Here is an 18,144-nt window from a genome sequence, read left to right as displayed (position 1 = left end):
TATCATCCACACGTGGTATGATCTGAAACAACACTTAATCTTGGCTTGTTTATTTCTGGATTTATATAAATCTTGTGCACATTCGTCCAGTTTAGTCCTAATATAACGTTTATATTTTCATTTGACTTGCAATTTTGTGGTAGGGTGATGAACTATTGTCTATTGATGGGGTGGATGTGATAGGAAGATCTGCGTTTGAAGCATCGTCGTTATTGCAAGGCCCTAACGAAACATTTGTCAACATAATGGTGAGTAATAGCAGAACACCAATTGTGCTTGTTATTTCTTGCCATTCATTGTTCCTACTCGCAACTGTTGTTAGGTAAAGCATGGAAACTGTGGATCCGTGCAATCTATTAGGGTTCAAAGGCAATCTATTGCAAAGTCCCCTATTTTTTACCGATTGGAGCAAGTTAAGAACGATTCAGGTTCTGTAGGTTATGTTCGCCTTAGAGAATTCAATGCACTGGCCAGGAAGGATTTTGTTACAGGTAAATGCTGCACCAACTATCCATGGGTAAATCATGTACTTTACCTTGTACTTACTGGCTCTTAAGGTTCTTTTTGACTTCCAACAATGTTCCTATCTTTAATTTATGGGAATATATACAAGTGCCAATATCTATGGTATCTTTTCCATCCTTCATAAGTTTCAATTGATCGCATTTCACCTCACTCCTTTGAGTCCTCTAGTTAGTTAAAAAGAGGAACGAGTTACAATCTTGTAACTTTTCAGCTGTCAATGGAACTCTTCTCTGTTATGAAATCTGTTGGTTTGATTTGATTTGCTTAAAATGCAGCAATGAGAAGACTAGAAGACATGGGTGCCTCATATTTTGTCCTTGATCTTAGGGATAATCTCGGGGGACTAGTGCAGGTATTTCTTTTAAGTCACATTAGGAGGGATTAAGAAGGCATGTGCTGGTTTGGTAACTTTGTGTTGTAGCTCTATGATCATGCTAATCCTAGAATTGTCTAAATAAATTTGAAAGTCAGAAATTGTACACCCCCACACCATATATTTAGGCTGAATTTCTTTTTCATCCATCCCAGTTATGTAGTCTGATTTTAATATTTTGCATTATTACACTCTTTTACCAGTCTACCCCTATTTTATTTGCTTTCCAAATTTTTTTTTCATCCAATTAAAATATTAATTACATAAGAGTAAATGAGAAATTTCTTTGTAAAATTTACCATTTCAAGAACTTTCTTGATATGTTTGAAAATAGACACAAGCTTAAATATATGGGATGGATGGAGTATTAATTAACAATTCAGTAATTTTCAGAGGCTCAAGTAATCAATTTCCTCGCCTTTTGTTGCATCAATCGCAGATTGGAAAAACTCTACAAGTTGGACTTCAAAAAGTTAACGCGAGGACAAAAATATATAAATTTCACTCATCAACTTTTCACTTTATGAAGCTACATACCTAGGAAGACTAACCATGACCTACATCTGATATATTGTTGAAAATTATTTGATCTATTTTGTTATTGAAGTTGTAATATGCTGTCTATTGCAGGCTGGAATTGAGATTGCTAAACTCTTCCTCAATGAAGGGCAAACAGTACGTGATTTGTTATAAGCCTATAACTTTGACTGTTGCACACATAAGAGCATGTCGTCCACAATAAATATAATTTCGTGGTTCTGAATGTTGCACACCTTGTCACACCCCGAAACCGAGGTGTGCACGAGCATTGTTTAACAATTTAATATTGAAACAACAAGCCTCATAGTACAAATCTTGCCAAAACCCAGTCTATTTCATAACATAAACATTGTCTTTACAATTGAACGAAAATGCAGAAATGAATTATAACTTAACATAACAGAATTTAAATAGGTTGATCTCGAACCGATCCTTCATCACCAGCCCAAAACATGGCTTGCTCATCGGCATCTAACTGATCTTCATTCTTATCTAAGGAGGAAGAGTAAATGATGAGTGTTTGGGAAACACTCAGTAAGTATGGGCTGATCGTGTGTAATAAACAACAAAGATACACATACATATATACAAATCAAAATTTTCAGTTGTAAGCATTTTCAATCTAATACGAACAAAATACAAACATAGCACTGAAAATCATCTCATTTTTCCATGGTTTACTGATTAGGCTCTTATATGTTACTCCTCTAAGGGACGGGACATAAACGGTTATTATATCCCACCGCATTAGAGCCATATCAAATCAAATCAAACATATTTCTAACTCGAATGATTACAGTGTATTTCAAATAATGTCAAACATGCTTTCGAATATCATATCTAATATCGAATGACAAACGGAGTCAAAGATAGCATATCAAATAGAAACAAATATGTATCACGCCGATCGAGTTTTCGAAGACATACTTAATAATTTTTTGAAAACATTAAGCACAATTTATAAAAATATGCGTACAAAAGCCTACTTACTTGGTATTGATCTAAGAAAACGTAGAGGAAGATTAACTGAAATAATCGAACTCAAATGTTGCTGAATTATTTCGAACTTGGGCAGAAATTCTCTCAAACTTCGGCGAAACTTTGCTCGTGCTGGGACCAGACTTTGATCGATACTTCGGGGAGGAAGGCTGCTCGACTTTAGGCAGCAGGATGCAGCAGAAAACTTTGAAAAGAAGACAGCTTCTTTGCTTGAATTTTAGGGTTATTTCTTGATTGATTTCGGGCAGAGTTTTGGCTTGGAAATGTTGCTGCTAAGTGCTTCAAAAAACTGCTGCAGAGGCTTCAAAATTTGGACAGAAATCTGCTTCGAAATGCCGCTGAATTCTCGAGACTTTGATCAGCTCTTATGTGTGAAGATGGCAGGGTATTTGGTGCTGTTTTTGGGTGCGATTTCACTCAATCTTTGGCCACTATTAGGCTAAGATGGTTAGTTGAATGAGCATCTGTTACCACTGAATTATGGCTGATAATGACTATTAAAAGGGTTGAATGAGCAGCTGTTACCACTCAATTATAGCTGATAATGGCTACTAAAAGGTTGTTTCAACTCCATCTTAAATCAGCTGAATGTGGCACTCTGACCATTGTACATTGACAATACATAATGGTTTTTCATCTGAATACTCAGTTCTTTGCATCCACCTTTCGAATAAGAACTTCTTCGCATTTTAGTTCATCGTTCAAATTCTCTTCGATCAGAAGTGGTACAGCTTCAAGAATATGATTTGGATCCGGAATATATCTTCTTAGTTGCGAAATGTGGAAGATATTATGAATTCTTGATATATCGGGTGGACGTGCTAATCTATAAGCAAGAGTTTCCATTTTCTCCAGAATTTCAAAAGGTCTGACATATTTAGGATTCAGTTTCCTAGCTTTATTGAATCAAATCACACCTTTCATGGGTGAGACTTTCACAAATGTTTTCTAACCCACTTCAAATTCCACAGGTCTTCTCTTCAAGTCAACCCAACTTTTCTGTCAATCTTGTGCAATCTTTAGTATCTCTTTGATCATAGTAACTTTATCCACTGTTTCTTGGATCAGCTCAGGTCCAATGATGACTTTTTTCCCTACTTCATCCCAATATAACGGTGATCGGCATTTTCGTCCATACAGAGCTTCGTACGGAGCTATACCAATGCTGCTATGGTAGCTGTTGTTGTAAACAAACTCGATTAATAATAGATGTTCACTCCAATTGCCACTGAAATCCACACAAGCTTGTAGCATGTCTTCTAGACCTTAGTCCTCATAGCTTGTTGAAAGCTTTTCCTAAAATTAGACGAATCTCGGATCTCTATCTGATAAAATACTTACTGTAACTCTATGCAATCTCACAATAATATTCATGTATAGCGTAGTCAATTTGTCTAGAATGTAATTCTTATGGACGGGTAAAAATGTGTAGATTTTGTGAGTTTATCTACGATTACCCATATACCGTCACGACTTTGTCTTGATTTTGGCAAACTCACTACAAAATCCATGAAATTTGTTCTCATTTCCATTCTGAAATTTCCTATAGTTGCAACAATACTCTAAGTCGGTGGTGCTCTCTACCCTTGACATCTATAGACAAATTCTGTTATATCCTCTTATTCCGCTCCACCAGAATCTATGTATTCCCAGGGTGGACTAAAAATTTTGACTCATGGTTCAGACATTACTTCTTGTTGAAGGTTATTAATGTCTGGTATACACAATTGTCTTGTGACTTCTTCTTTCACTTGTTTTTTAAGTTTTGTCAAAGCGGGATCTCGATCATGATTGAGTTTGATGGTTTCTCGAAGGCAGGGTTGTGCTGAGAGTGAAGCTAAGATCACTTTACCCATGTTTTTCCGACTCAAACCATCAGCTATCTTGTTTGCTTTGCCGGGATGGTAGTTTTATCGTCAAGTCGTAGTCTATCAAGTTTTTCCGACTCAAACCATCAGCTATCTTGTTTGCTTTGCCGGGATGGTAGTTTTATCGTCAAGTCGTAGTCTATCAAGAGCTTAATCTACCGTCGGTGCCTCATGTTTAACTATTTTTGTGTGAACATATATTTGAGGTTTTGGTGATCGGTGAATATCTCTCACTTGGTGCCATAGAGAATGTCTCCAATTCTTTAGTGCACACGCTACCGCGGCTAGCTCAAGGTCAGGGGTCAGATAGTTTTGCTTTGAGTTGCCTAGGTCTTATTATCAAGAGGTGGAAGATGTTGTGTTGGCTGAGATTCGATTAGCTGGTTCATGTATAGTTCCTCTGCTAAAAAAGAAACTAACAGAACCAGAGAAAAAGAATAACCCTCAGCTCCCCAAGGATATGCAATACACTTTTGACGTATCAAAGACCGATGAAGTTTTTGATTTTCTGGTAAAAGAAAAATTCATCACTTTTCCACCAGATCACAAAATGCCACCCAAATAAGAGCTGAAGGGTCGAGAATATTGTAAGTATCACAACTAATATAATCCATTTCCCCCAGTAGCTTCCGTCAATGTGAACGTGACAGATTTGAGCGGTCTTCTCGATGAGAAAAGAAGCCGAACCCTTGCAGTGACGAATAAATGATTAAGAAATGATGGATCCCAAAAGGTCAAATGTTTGAAGCTACTGGAAGTATAGTGTTGATCGGCTAAGAACAGTTTAGCAGTGTTTCCGTAGAAATGTTGGTTCCTCGGCCTAGATGAAGCCGATCAAGATGGAGAACGGCTTGCAGATGAAGCTTCAAAAGGAGAAATGATTGAGGGCAGGGGAGCAAAGGCCAAGTACGTCTTTCTTGCCAGACACGAGTTTAGTGAGTCCTGAAGAGTAGCCCTACAAAAAAAGTTCCCCAAGCCACTTATTAAGACTCAGAAGAGACGGTTGTTGAGAGAAAGAGCTGCTGCAAAAAGGGAAGAGTTAGCTAAGTTGGAAAATAGACCCACAATTGATATTCCAGTCACTTCACAATCACTGTGGATTGTGCCACAGGAGTGGTGATGCTGCAAAGAGGTTTAAAATGGTGGGAGACGAGAAACAATCAGTGCAAAAGGAAGATCATGCAAATAAACTCATCGAAGAAAGTTCAAGAGTGATTATCAAAGAGGATCACCCAAATAAGCCTAAACAAGTGATACTCGAGAAGCCTACACCAGCCATGACCAAACACATAAGGTTGTTGTACATCAAAGCCCACGTAAATGGGAAGCCAGTGTCTACGGTGTTGATTGACAATGACTTAGCTGTGAATGTCTTGCCGGTAAAGATGTTAAAGATGTTTGGGCAAAACTTAAGAAGACTTAATTCCCACAGAGCAAGATAGAGAAGAGAACGTTGTGTGGATGAAGCTTCAAAAAGAGAAATGATTGAGGGCATGGGAGCAAAGGCCAGGTACATCGTCCCTGCCAGACGCGAGTTTAGTGAGTCCTGGAGAGTAGCCCAACACAAAAAGTTCCTGAAGCCACTTAATAGGACTCCGAAGAGACGGTTGTCGAGAGAAAGAGCTGCTGCAAAAAGGAAAGAGTCCTCTAAGTTGGAAAATGGACTTACATTTGATATTCTAGTCACTGAAGATCATGTGGGGAGTAGGTCCAAATTTGGAAGATCAGCTACTGAAGATAAATTAGTGGACGACGACGATTTGTTAAGTGAGGATGATGATTAAAAAAAATCAACTTTCGTTTTGGAAAGTTTCACATCATTTTGGATTGTGCCACATGAGTGGTGATGCTGCAGAGAGGTTTAAAATAATGGTAGAAGAAGAGAATAAGAAGTTGATACCCAAATAATCAGTGCAAAAGAAAGATCATGCAAATAAAAACTCCCCGTGTGCTGCAAGTACTGAACAATTTAGAGGAAGATGAAGCATGAGACACCCATGGAACCGAGGTTGTCTAAGAGGAAGAATATGAAGAAGATGAACTCCAAGTTGATGAGTTGTTGATGATGTCATCTCAAATGGAAGATGACCAACATGAAGTACAAGACCCATTGGAAGAAATCAACTTGGAGGAGCTTGGGAATATGAAAATGATATATGTGAGTAAGCTACTGGAAGAACATTTGAAGCAAGATTTGGTTAACATGCTGAAGGAGTACAAAGATTGTTTGGCATGGAATTATGATGACATGTCAGGGTTGGACAAGAAATGGGTCGAACACCGACTTCCACTCAAAAAGGATTTCAAATCATTTCAACAACCATCTCGTCGCATGTCAAAAGAAGTTGAGTTGAAAGTTAAAGAAGAAGTCGAGAAACTGTTAAAGGCCAAGTTTATAAAACCAATCAAATATACCAAATGGCTTTCGAACATTGTGCCGGTCATGAAAAAAATGGCAAGGTCAGAATATGCATCGATATGATAGGGCATCATATTGAAATGTATATAAACGATATCGTTGTCAAATCTAAACAATCTGTTGATGACATCGAGCATTTGAGGAAGAGTTTTCAAAGAATAAGACAACATGAGTTGAAGTTAAACGCGTTGAAATGCGCATTTGGCGTGAAAAAAACAAACTTTTTGGGATTTCTGATACATTAGAGGGGAGTCGAACTGGATAAGAACAATCGAAGGGTATTATGAGGCAAATCCACTCAAGAACAAGAAAAAGTTACAACATTTTTTTGGACAAGTAAATTTTGCGTTGACTGCGTTTTGATCAACTGGTTCATGTATAGTTTCTCTGCTAAAAAAGAAACTGACAGAAAACCAGATGAAAAGAATACTCCCCAGCTCCCGAGGATATGCAATACACTTTCGAAGTATCAAAGGCCGATGAAGTTTTCATTTTATGGTAGAAGAAAAATTCATCACTTTTCCACCAGATAACAAATGCCACCCAAAGAAGAGCTGAATGGTCGAGAATATTGTAAGTATCACAACTCATATAATCATGCCACTAAGTCTTGTTGGGCTTTCAAGAATATTTTGCAGAACAAAATTAAAAAGGTAGTCTTGAAGTTCCCTAACAAACAAGAGTCCATGGCAGTGGATGATGATCCATTTTCCCCGGTAGTTTCTGTCAATGTGAACGTGACAGATTTGAGGGGTCTTCTCGATGAGAAAAGAAGCCGAACCCATGCAGTAATAGACCAAATGATTAAGAAATGCTGGATCCCAAAAGGCCAAATGTTTGAACCTACTGGAAGTATAGTGTTGATCGGCTAAGAACAGTTCAGCCCTATTTCCCATGAATGTTGGTGAATCAGCGGCCTCTAGGCCGAGAAACCAACATTTCTTTGAGAGACCAGTGCGTGAGAATCAATTGTTTAGAGGAGAGTCATCTCACCATCAGCATCAAAGATAATCGGACAGGAAAAAACACATGAAATTGAATCGCGAAGGATGGAAATCAGGAAAAAGTCAGCTGATCAAGATAGAGAACGGCGTGTGGATAATGCTTCAAAATAGAAATGATTGAGGGGCAGGGGAGCAAAAGGCCAAGTACGTCCTCCCTGCTAGACACGATTTTAGTGAGTCCTGAAGAGTAGCCCAACACAAAAAGTTCCTCAAGCCATTTACTAGGACTCAGAATAGACGGTTGTTGAGAGAAAGAGCTGCTGCAAAAAGGGAAGAGTCGGCTAAGTTGGAACATGGACCCACAATTGATATTCCAGTCAATGAAGATCATGAGGGGAGTAGGTCCAAATTTGGAAGATCAGCTACTGAAGATAAGTTTGTAGACAACGACGATTTGTTAAGTGAGGATGATGATTATAGAAGAAAAACATTCAACTTTTGTGTTGGAAAGTTTCACATCACTGTGGATTGTAGCACATGAGTGGTGACGCTGGAGAGAGGTTTAAAATGGTGGAAGAAGAGAATTGGGAGTTGATACCAAAACAATCAGTGCAAAAGTAAGATCATGCAAATAAACTCCTCGAAGGAAGTTCAAGAGTGTTTATCAAAGAGGATCACTCAAATAGGCCTAAACAAGTGATACTCGAGAAGCCTACACCAGCCATGACCAAGCACATAAGGCTGTTGTATATCAAAGCCCACGTAAATGGGAAGCCAGTGTCTAGGGTGTTGATTGACAATGACTCAGCTTTGAATGTCCTGCCGCTAAGGATGTTAAGATGTTTGGGCAAAACTTTAGATTCCCACAGATCAAGATAGAGAACGGTATGTGGATGAAGCTTCAAAAAGAGAAATGATTGAAGACAGGGGAACAAAGGTACATCCTCCTTGCCAGACGCGAGTTTAGTGAGTCCTGAATAGTAGCCTAACACAAAAAGTTCCTCAAGCCACTTACTAGGACTTAGAAGAGACGGTTGTTGAGAGAAAGAGCTACTGCAAAAAAGGAAGAGTCGGGTAAGTTTGAAAATGGACCCACAATTGATATTCCAGTCAATGAAGATCATGTGGGGAGTAAGTCCAAATTTGTAAGATCAGCTACTGAAGATAAGTTACTGGACGACGACGATTTGTTAAGTGAGGATGATGATTAGATAAGAAAAACAATCAACTTTTGTGTTGGAAAGTTTCACATCAATATGGATTGTCGGCACGAGTGGTGATGCTGCAGAGAGGTTTAAAAGGGTGAAATAAGATAATAGAAAGTTGATACGCAAACAATCAGTTCAAAAGGAAGATCATGCAAACAATCTAGGGTGTTGATTGACAATGGCTCAGCTATGAATGTCCTCTCGGTAAGGATGTTTGGATGTTTGGGCAAAACTTAAGAAGACTTAATTCTCACAGATCAAGATAGAGAACGGCGTGTGGATAAAGCTTCAAAAAGATAAATGACTGAGGGCAGGGGAGCAAAGGCCATGTACGTCCTCCTTCTTGCCAGAAACGAGTTTAGTGAGTCCTGAAGAGTAGCCCAACACAAAAAGTTCCTCAAGCCACTTACTAGGACTCAAAAGAGACGGTTGTTGAGAGAAAGAGCTGCTACAAAAAGGGAAAAGTTCGCTAAGTTGGAAAATAGACCCACAATTGATATTCTATTCATTGAAGATCATGCGGTGAGTAGGTCCAAATTTGGAAGATCAGCTGCTGAAGATAAGTTAGTGGACAATGACGACGATTTATTAAGTGATGATGATGATTAATTAGAAAAGAAAAAACAATCAACTTTTGTGTTGGAAGTTTCACATCATTGTGGATTGTGCCACATAAGTGATGATGCTGCAGAGATGTTTAAAATAGTGGAAGAAGAAAATTGGGAGTTGATACGCAAACAATCAGCGCAAAAGGGAGATCATGCAAACAATCTAGGGTGTTGATTGACAATGACTAAGTTATGAATGTCCTGCCGGTAAGGATGTTAAGATGTTTGGGCAAAACTTAAGAAGACTTAATTCCCACAGATCAAGATAAAGAACGGCGTGTGGATGAAGCTTCACAAATAGAAATGATTGAGGGCAGGGGAACAAAGGTACATCCTTGCCAGACGCGAGTTTAGTGAGTCCTGGAGAGTAGCCCAACACAAAAAGTTCCTCAAGCCACTTACTAGGACTCATAAGAGACGGTCGTTGAGAGAAAGAGCTGCTGTAAAAAGGAAAGAGTCGGGTAAGTTTTAAAATGGACCCACAATTGATATTCTAGTCAATGATGATCATGTAGGGAGTAGGTCCAAACTTGAAAGATCAGCTACTGAAGATAAGTTAGTGGACGACGACGATTTGTTAAGTGAGGATGATGATTAGATAAAAAAAATCAACTTTTGTTTTGGAAAGTTTCACATCACTATGGATTGTGGCACATGAGTGGTGATGCTGCAGAGAGGTTTAAAAGGGTGGAAGAAGAGAATAGAGAGATGATAAGCAAATAATCAGTACAAAAAGAAGATCATGCAAACAATCTATGGTGTTGATTGACAATGGTCCAGCTATGAATGTTCTGCCGGTAAGGATGTTTAGATGTTTGGGCAAAACTTAAGAAGACTTAATTATCACAGATCAAGATAGAGAACGGCGTGTGGATGAAGCTTCAAAAAGATAAATGATTGAGGGCAGGGTAGCAAAATCCATGTACGTCTTCCATGCCAGAAACGAGTTTAGTGAGTTCTGAAGAGTAGCCCAACACAAAATGTTCCTCAAGCCACTTAATAGGACTCAGAAGAGACTGTTGTTGAGAGAAAGAGCTGCTGCAAAAAAGGAAGAGTTCGTTAAGTTGGAAAATGGACCCACAATTGATATTCTATTCACTGAAGATCATGCGGCGAGTAGGTCCAAATTTGGAAGATCAGCTGCTGAAGATAAGTTGGACAACGACGACGATTTATTAAGTGAGGATGATGATTTGAGAAGAAAAACAATCAACTTTTGTGTTGGAAGTTTCACATCACTGTGGATTGTGCCCCAGGAGTGTTGATGCTGCAGAGAGGTTTAAAATGGTGGAAGAAGAGAATAGGGAGTTGATACGCAAACAATCAGCGCAAAAGAAATATCATGGAAACAATCTAGGGTGTTGATTGACAGTGGCTCAGCTATGAATGTCCTGCCGGTAAGGATGTTTAGATGTTTGGGCAAAACTTATGAAGACTTAATTCTCACAGAACAAGATAGAGAATGTCGTGTGGATGAAGCTTCAAAAAGATAAATGATTGAGGGCAGGGGAACAAAGGTACATCCTCCTTGCCAGACGCGAGTTTTGTGAGTCCTGGAGAGTAGCCCAACACAAAAAGTTCCTCAAGACACTTACTAGGACTTAGAAGAGACAGGTTGTTGAGAGAAAGAGCTGCTGCAAAAAGAGAAAAATCGGGTAAATTGGAAAATAGACCAACAATTGATATTCCAGTCAATGAAGATCATGTGGGGAGTAGGTCCTAAATTGGAAGATCAGCTACTGAAGATAATTTAGTGGACGACGACGATTTGTTAAGTGAGGATGATGATTAGATAAAAAAAAAATCAACTTTTGTTTTGGTAAGTTTCACATCACTGTGGATTGTGGCACATGAGTGGTGATGTTGCAGAGAGGTTTAAAAGGGTGGAGGAAGAAAATAGGGAGTTGATACGCAAACAATCAGTACAAAAGAAAGATCATGCAAACAATCTAGGGTGTTGATTGACAATGGCCCAGCTATGAATGTCCTGCCGGTAAGGATGTTTAGATGTTTGGGCAAAACTTAAGAAGACCTAATTATCACAAATCAAGATAGAGAACAGGCGTGTGGATGATGCTTCAAAAAGATAAATGATTGAGGGCAGGGGAACAAAGGTACATCCTCCTTGCCAGACGCGAGTTTTGTGAGTCCTGGAGAGTAGCCCAACACAAAAAGTTCCTCAAGCCACTTACTAGGACTTAGAAGAGACGGTTGTTGAGAGAAAGAGCTGCTGCAAAAAGGGAAAAATCGGGTAAATTGGAAAATAGACCAACAATTGATATTCCAGTCAATGAAGATCATGTGGGGAGTAGGTCCAAATTGGAAGATCAGCTACTGAAGATAATTTAGTGGACGACGACGATTTGTCAAGTGAGGATGATGATTAGATAAAAAAAATCAACTTTTGTTTTGGTAAGTTTCACATCACTGTGGATTGTGGCACATGAGTGGTGATGTTGCAGAGAGGTTTAAAAGGGTGGAAGAAGAAAATAGGGAGTTGATACGCAAACAATCAGTACAAAAGGAAGATCATGCAAACAATCTAGGGTGTTGATTGACAATGGCCCAGCTATGAATGTCCTGCCGGTAAGGATGTTTAGATGTTTGGGCAACACTTAAGAAGACCTAATTATCACAGATCAAGATAATGAACGGCGTGTGAATGATGCTTCAAAAAGATAAATGATTGAGGGACAGATTGAGGGCAGGGGAGCAAAGGCCATGTACGTCCTCCTTGCTAGAAACGAGTTTAGTGAGTCTAGCCCAACACAAAAAGTTCCTCAAGCCACTTACTAGGACTCAGAAGAGACGGTTGTTGAGAGAAAGAGCTGCTGCAAAAAAAAAGAAGAGTCCGCTAAGTTGGAAAATGGACCCACAATTGATATTCCATTCACTGAAGAATGCGGCGAGTAGGTCCAAATTTGGAAGATAAGTTAGTGGACAAAGACGACGATTTATTAAGTGAGGATGATGAGAATATCCTGCCGGTAAGGATGTTTAGATGTTTGGGCAAAACTTAAGAAGACTTAATTATCGCAGATCAAGATAGAGAACGGCGTGTGGATGATGCTTCAAAAAGATAAATGATTTGAGGGCATGGGAGCAAAGGCCATGTACGTCCTCCTTGTGAGAAACGAGTTTAGTGAGTCCTGAAGAGTAGCCCAAAACAAAAAGTTCCTCAAGCCACTTACTAGGACTCAGAAGAGACGGTTGTTGAGAGAAAGAGCTGCTACAAAAAGGGAAGAGTCCGCTAAGTTGGAAAATTGACCCACAATTGATATTCCATTCACTGAAGATAATGCGGCGAGTAGGTCCAAATTTGGAAGATAAGTTAGTGGACAACGACGACGATTTATTAAGTGAGGATGATGATTAGAGAAGAAAAACAATCAACTTTTGTGTTGGAAGTTTCACATCATTGTGGATTGTGCCACAAAGAGTGGTGATGCTGCAGAGACGTTTAAAATAGCGAAAGAAGAGAATATGGAGTTGATACGCAAACAATCAGCGCAAAAGGAAGATCATGCAAACAATTTATGGTGTTGATTGACAATGGCTCAGCAATGAATGTCCTGCCGGTAAGGATGTTAAGATGTTTGGGCAAAACTTAAGAAAAGATAATTCCCACATATCAAAATTAAGAGCGGCGTGTGGATGAAGCTTCAAAAAGAGAAATGATTGAGGGCAGGGGAACAAAGTTACATCCTCCTTGCCAGACGCGAGTTTAGTGAGGCCTAGAGCGTAGCCCAACACAAAAAGTTCCTCCAGCTACTTACTAGGACTCAGAAGAGACGGTTGTTGAGAGAAAGAGTCGCTGCAAAAAGGGAAAAATCGGGTAAGTTGGAAAATAGACCCACAATTGATATTCCAGTCAATGAAGATCATGTGGGGAGTAGGTCCAAATTGGAAGATCAGCTACGGAAGATAATTGATGGACGACGACTATTTGTTAAGTGAGGGTGATGATTAAAAAAAATCAACTTTTGTTTTGGAAAGTTTCACATAACTTTGGATTGTGCCACAGGAGTGGTGATGCTGCAGAAAGGTTTATAATATTGAAAGAAGAGAATAAGGAGTTGATACGCAAACAATCAGTGGAAAAAGAAGATCATGCAAACAATTTAGGGTGTTGATTGACAATGACTAAGTTATGAATGTCCTGCCGGTAAGGATGTTAAGATGTTTGGGCAAAACTTAAGAAGACTTAATACCCAAAGATCAAGATAAAGAACGGCGTGTGGATGAAGCTTCAAAAAGAGAAATGATTGAGGGCAGGGGAACAAAGGTACATCTTCCTTGCCAGACGCGAGTTTAGTGAGTCTTGGAGAGTATCCCAACACAAAAAGTTCCTCAAGCCACTTGCTAGGACTAAGAAGAGACAGTTGTTGAGAGAAAGAGCTGCTGCAAAAAGGAAAGAGTCGGGTAAGTAGGAAAATGGACCCACAATTGATATTCCAGTCAATGAAGATCATGTAGGGAGTAGGTTCAAATTTGGAAGATCAGCTACTGAAGATAAGTTAGTGGACGACAACGATTTGTTAAGTGAGGATGATGATTAGAGAAGAATGGTGATGCTGCACAGAGATTTAAAATGGTGGAAGAAGAGAATAGGGAGTTGATACGCAAACAATCAGTGCAAAAGGAAGATATTGCAAACAATCTAGGGTGTTGATTGACAATGGCACAGCTATGAATGTCCTGCCGGTAAGGATGTTTAGATGTTTGGGCAAAACTTAAGAAGATTTAATTTTCACAGATCAAGATAGAGAACGGCGTGTGGATGAAGCTTCAAAAAGATAAATGATTGAGGCAGAAGAGTAAAGGCCATGTACGTCATCCCTGCCAGAAACGAATTTAGCAAGTCCTGAAGAATAGCCCAACACAAAAAGTTTCTCAAGCCACTTACTAGGACTCAGAAGAGACGGTTGTTGAGAGAAAGAGCTGCTACAAAAAGGGAAGAGTCCGCTAAGTTGGAAAATGGACCCACAATTGATATTCCATTCACTGAAGATAATGCGGCGAGTAGGTCCAAATTTGGAAGATAAGTTAGTGGACAACGACGACGATTTATTAAGTGAGGATGATGATTAGATAAGAAAAACAATCAACTTTTGTGTTGGAAGTTTCACATCATTGTGGATTGTGCCACAAGAGTGGTGATGCTGCAGAGACGTTTAAAATAGCGAAAGAAGAGAATATGGAGTTGATACGCAAACAATCAGCGCAAAAGGAAGATCATGCAAACAATTTATGGTGTTGATTGACAATGGCTCAGCAATGAATGTCCTGCCGGTAAGGATGTTAAGATGTTTGGGCAAAACTTAAGAAAAGTTAATTCCCACATATCAAGATTAAGAGCGGCGTGTGGATGAAGCTTCAAAAAGAGAAATGATTGAGGGCAGGGGAACAAAGGTACATCCTCCTTGCCAGACGCGAGTTTAGTGAGTCCTAGAGCGTAGCCCAACACAAAAAGTTCCTCCAGCTACTTACTAGGACTCAGAAGAGACGGTTGTTGAGAAAAAGAGTTGCTGCAAAAAGGGAAAAATCGGGTAAGTTGGAAAATAGACCCACAATTTATATTCCAGTCAATGAAGATCATGTGGGGAGTAGGTCCAAATTGGAAGATCAGCTACTGAAGATAAGTTAGTGGACGACGACGATTTGTTAAGTGAGGATGATGATTAAAAAAAATCAACTTTTGTTTTGGAAAGTTTCACATCACTTTGGATTGTGCCACAGGAGTGGTGATGCTGCAGAAAGGTTTAAAATAGTGAAAGAAGAGAATAGGGAGTTGATACGCAAACAATCAGTGGAAAAAGAAGATCATGCAAACAATTTAGGGTGTTGATTGACAATGACTAAGTTATGAATGTCCTGCCGGTAAGGATGTTAAGATGTTTGGGCAAAACTTAAGAAGTCTTAATACCCAAAGATCAAGATAAAGAACGGCGTGTGGATGAAGCTTCAAAAAGAGAAAAATGATTGAGGGCAGGGGAACAAAGGTACATCTTCCTTGCCAGACGCGAGTTTAGTGAGTCTTGGAGAGTAGCCCGACACAAAAAGTTCCTCAAGCCACTTGCTAGGACTAAGAAGAGACGGTTGTTGAGAGAAAGAGCTGCTGCAAAAAGGAAAGAGTCGGGTAAGTAGGAAAATGGACCCACAATTGATATTCCAGTCTATGAAGATCATGTAGGGAGTAGGTTCAAATTTGGAAGATCAGCTACTGAAGATAAGTTAGTGGACGACAACGATTTGTTAAGTGAGGATGATGATTAGAGAAGAATGGTGATGCTGCACAGAGATTTAAAATGGTGGAAGAAGAGAATAGGGAGTTGATACGCAAACAATCAGTGCAAAAGGAAGATATTGCAAACAATCTAGGGTGTTGATTGACAATGGCACAGCTATGAATGTCCTGCCGGTAAGGATGTTTAGATGTTTGGGCAAAACTTAAGAAGATTTAATTTTCACAGATCAAGATAGAGAACGGCGTGTGGATGAAGCTTCAAAAAGATAAATGATTGAGGGCAGAAGAGTAAAGGCCATGTACGTCATCCCTGCCAGAAACGAATTTAGCAAGTCCTGAAGAATAGCCCAACACAAAAAGTTCCTCAAGCCACTTACTAGGACTCAGAAGAGACGGTTGTTGAGAGAAAGAGCTGCTACAAAAAGGGAAGAGTCCGCTAAGTTGGAAAATGGACCCACAATTGATATTCCATTCACTGAAGATAATGCGGCGAGTAGGTCCAAATTTGGAAGATAAGTTAGTGGACAACGACGACGATTTATTAAGTGAGGATGATGATTAGATAAGAAAAACAATCAACTTTTGTGTTGGAAGTTTCACATCATTGTGGATTGTGCCACAAGAGTGGTGATGCTGCAGAGACGTTTAAAATAGCGAAAGAAGAGAATATGGAGTTGATACGCAAACAATCAGCGCAAAAGGAAGATCATGCAAACAATTTATGGTGTTGATTGACAATGGCTCAGCAATGAATGTCCTGCCGGTAAGGATGTTAAGATGTTTGGGCAAAACTTAAGAAAAGTTAATTCCCACATATCAAGATTAAGAGCGGCGTGTGGATGAAGCTTCAAAAAGAGAAATGATTGAGGGCAGGGGAACAAAGGTACATCCTCCTTGCCAGACGCGAGTTTAGTGAGTCCTAGAGCGTAGCCCAACACAAAAAGTTCCTCCAGCTACTTACTAGGACTCAGAAGAGACGGTTGTTGAGAAAAAGAGTTGCTGCAAAAAGGGAAAAATCGGGTAAGTTGGAAAATAGACCCACAATTGATATTCCAGTCAATGAAGATCATGTGGGGAGTAGGTCCAAATTGGAAGATCAGCTACTGAAGATAAGTTAGTGGACGACGACGATTTGTTAAGTGAGGATGATGATTAAAAAAAATCAACTTTTGTTTTGGAAAGTTTCACATCACTTTGGATTGTGCTACGGGAGTGGTGATGCTGCAGAAAGGTTTAAAATAGTGAAAGAAGAGAATAGGGAGTTGATACGCAAACAATCAGTGGAAAAAGAAGATCATGCAAACAATTTAGGGTGTTGATTGACAATGACTAAGTTATGAATGTCCTGCCGGTAAGGATGTTAAGATGTTTGGGCAAAACTTAAGAAGACTTAATACCCAAAGATCAAGATAAAGAACGGCGTGTGGATGAAGCTTCAAAAAGAGAAATGATTGAGGGCAGGGGAACAAAGGTACATCTTCCTTGCCAGACGCAAGTTTAGTGAGTCTTGGAGAGTAGCCCAACACAAAAAGTTCCTCAAGCCACTTGCTAGGACTAAGAAGAGACGGTTGTTGAGAGAAAGAGCTGCTGCAAAAAGGAAAGAGTCGGGTAAGTAGGAAAATGGACCCACAATTGATATTCCAGTCAATGAAGATCATGTAGGGAGTAGGTTGAAATTTGGAAGATCAGCTACTGAAGATAAGTTAGTGGACGACAACGATTTGTTAAGTGAGGATGATGATTACAGAAGAATGGTGATGCTGCACAGAGGTTTAAAATGGTGGAAGAAGAGAATAGGGAGTTGATACGCAAACAATCAGTGCAAAAAGAAGATATTGCAAACAATCTATGGTGTTGATTGACAATGGCACAGCTATGAATGTCCTGCCGGTAAGGATGTTTAGATGTTTGGGCAAAACTTAAGAAGATTTAATTTTCACAGATCAAGATAGAGAACGGCGTGTGGATGAAGCTTCAAAAAGATAAATGATTGTGGGCAGAGGAGTAAAGGCCAGTACGTCATCCCTGCCAGAAACGAATTTAGCAAGTCCTGAAGAATAGCCCAACACAAAAAGTTCATCAAGCCACTTACTAGGACTCAGAAGAGACGGTTGTTGAGAGAAAGAGCTGCTACAAAAAGGGAAGAGTCCGCTAAGTTGGAAAATGGACCCACAATTGATATTCCATTCACTGAAGATAATGCGGCGAGTAGGTCCAAATTTGGAAGATCAGCTGCTCAAGATAAGTTAGTGGAGAACGACGACGATTTATTAAGTGAGGTTGATGATTGGAGAAGAAAAACACTCAACTTTTGTGTTGGAAGTTTCACATCATTGTGGATTGTGCCGCATGAGTGGTGATGCTGCGGAGAGGTTTAAAATGGTGGAAGAAGAGAATAGAGAGTTGATACGCA

The 18,144-nt window shown here is 39.5% G+C and overlaps 1 protein-coding gene across 5 annotated transcripts in view; it reads left to right on the top strand.

Moving 5' to 3' along the window:
- LOC142527734 (carboxyl-terminal-processing peptidase 1, chloroplastic) overlaps nt 1-18,144 on the top strand; it is a 34,888-nt gene that overhangs the window by 2,388 nt on the left and 14,356 nt on the right. For 4 of the 5 annotated variants that reach the window (XM_075632641.1, XM_075632640.1, XM_075632643.1 and 1 more), the window contains exons 4-7: nt 144-248; nt 323-491; nt 801-877; nt 1,529-1,573. In XM_075632641.1, coding sequence (XP_075488756.1) covers nt 144-248; nt 323-491; nt 801-877; nt 1,529-1,573 — 396 coding nt within the window. Of the gene's footprint in view, nt 1-143; nt 249-322; nt 492-800; nt 878-1,528; nt 1,574-2,513; nt 2,703-18,144 lie in introns of those variants that run through there. The other variant, XM_075632644.1, reaches the window with a different exon arrangement.

Source organism: Primulina tabacum, chromosome 15 (genome assembly GCF_025594145.1).
Source record: "Primulina tabacum isolate GXHZ01 chromosome 15, ASM2559414v2, whole genome shotgun sequence".
Classification (NCBI taxonomy): Eukaryota; Viridiplantae; Streptophyta; class Magnoliopsida; order Lamiales; family Gesneriaceae; genus Primulina; species Primulina tabacum.
The sequence above is the reverse complement of the archived record's forward strand: the minus strand, read 5'-3'. Positions and strand labels throughout refer to the sequence as shown.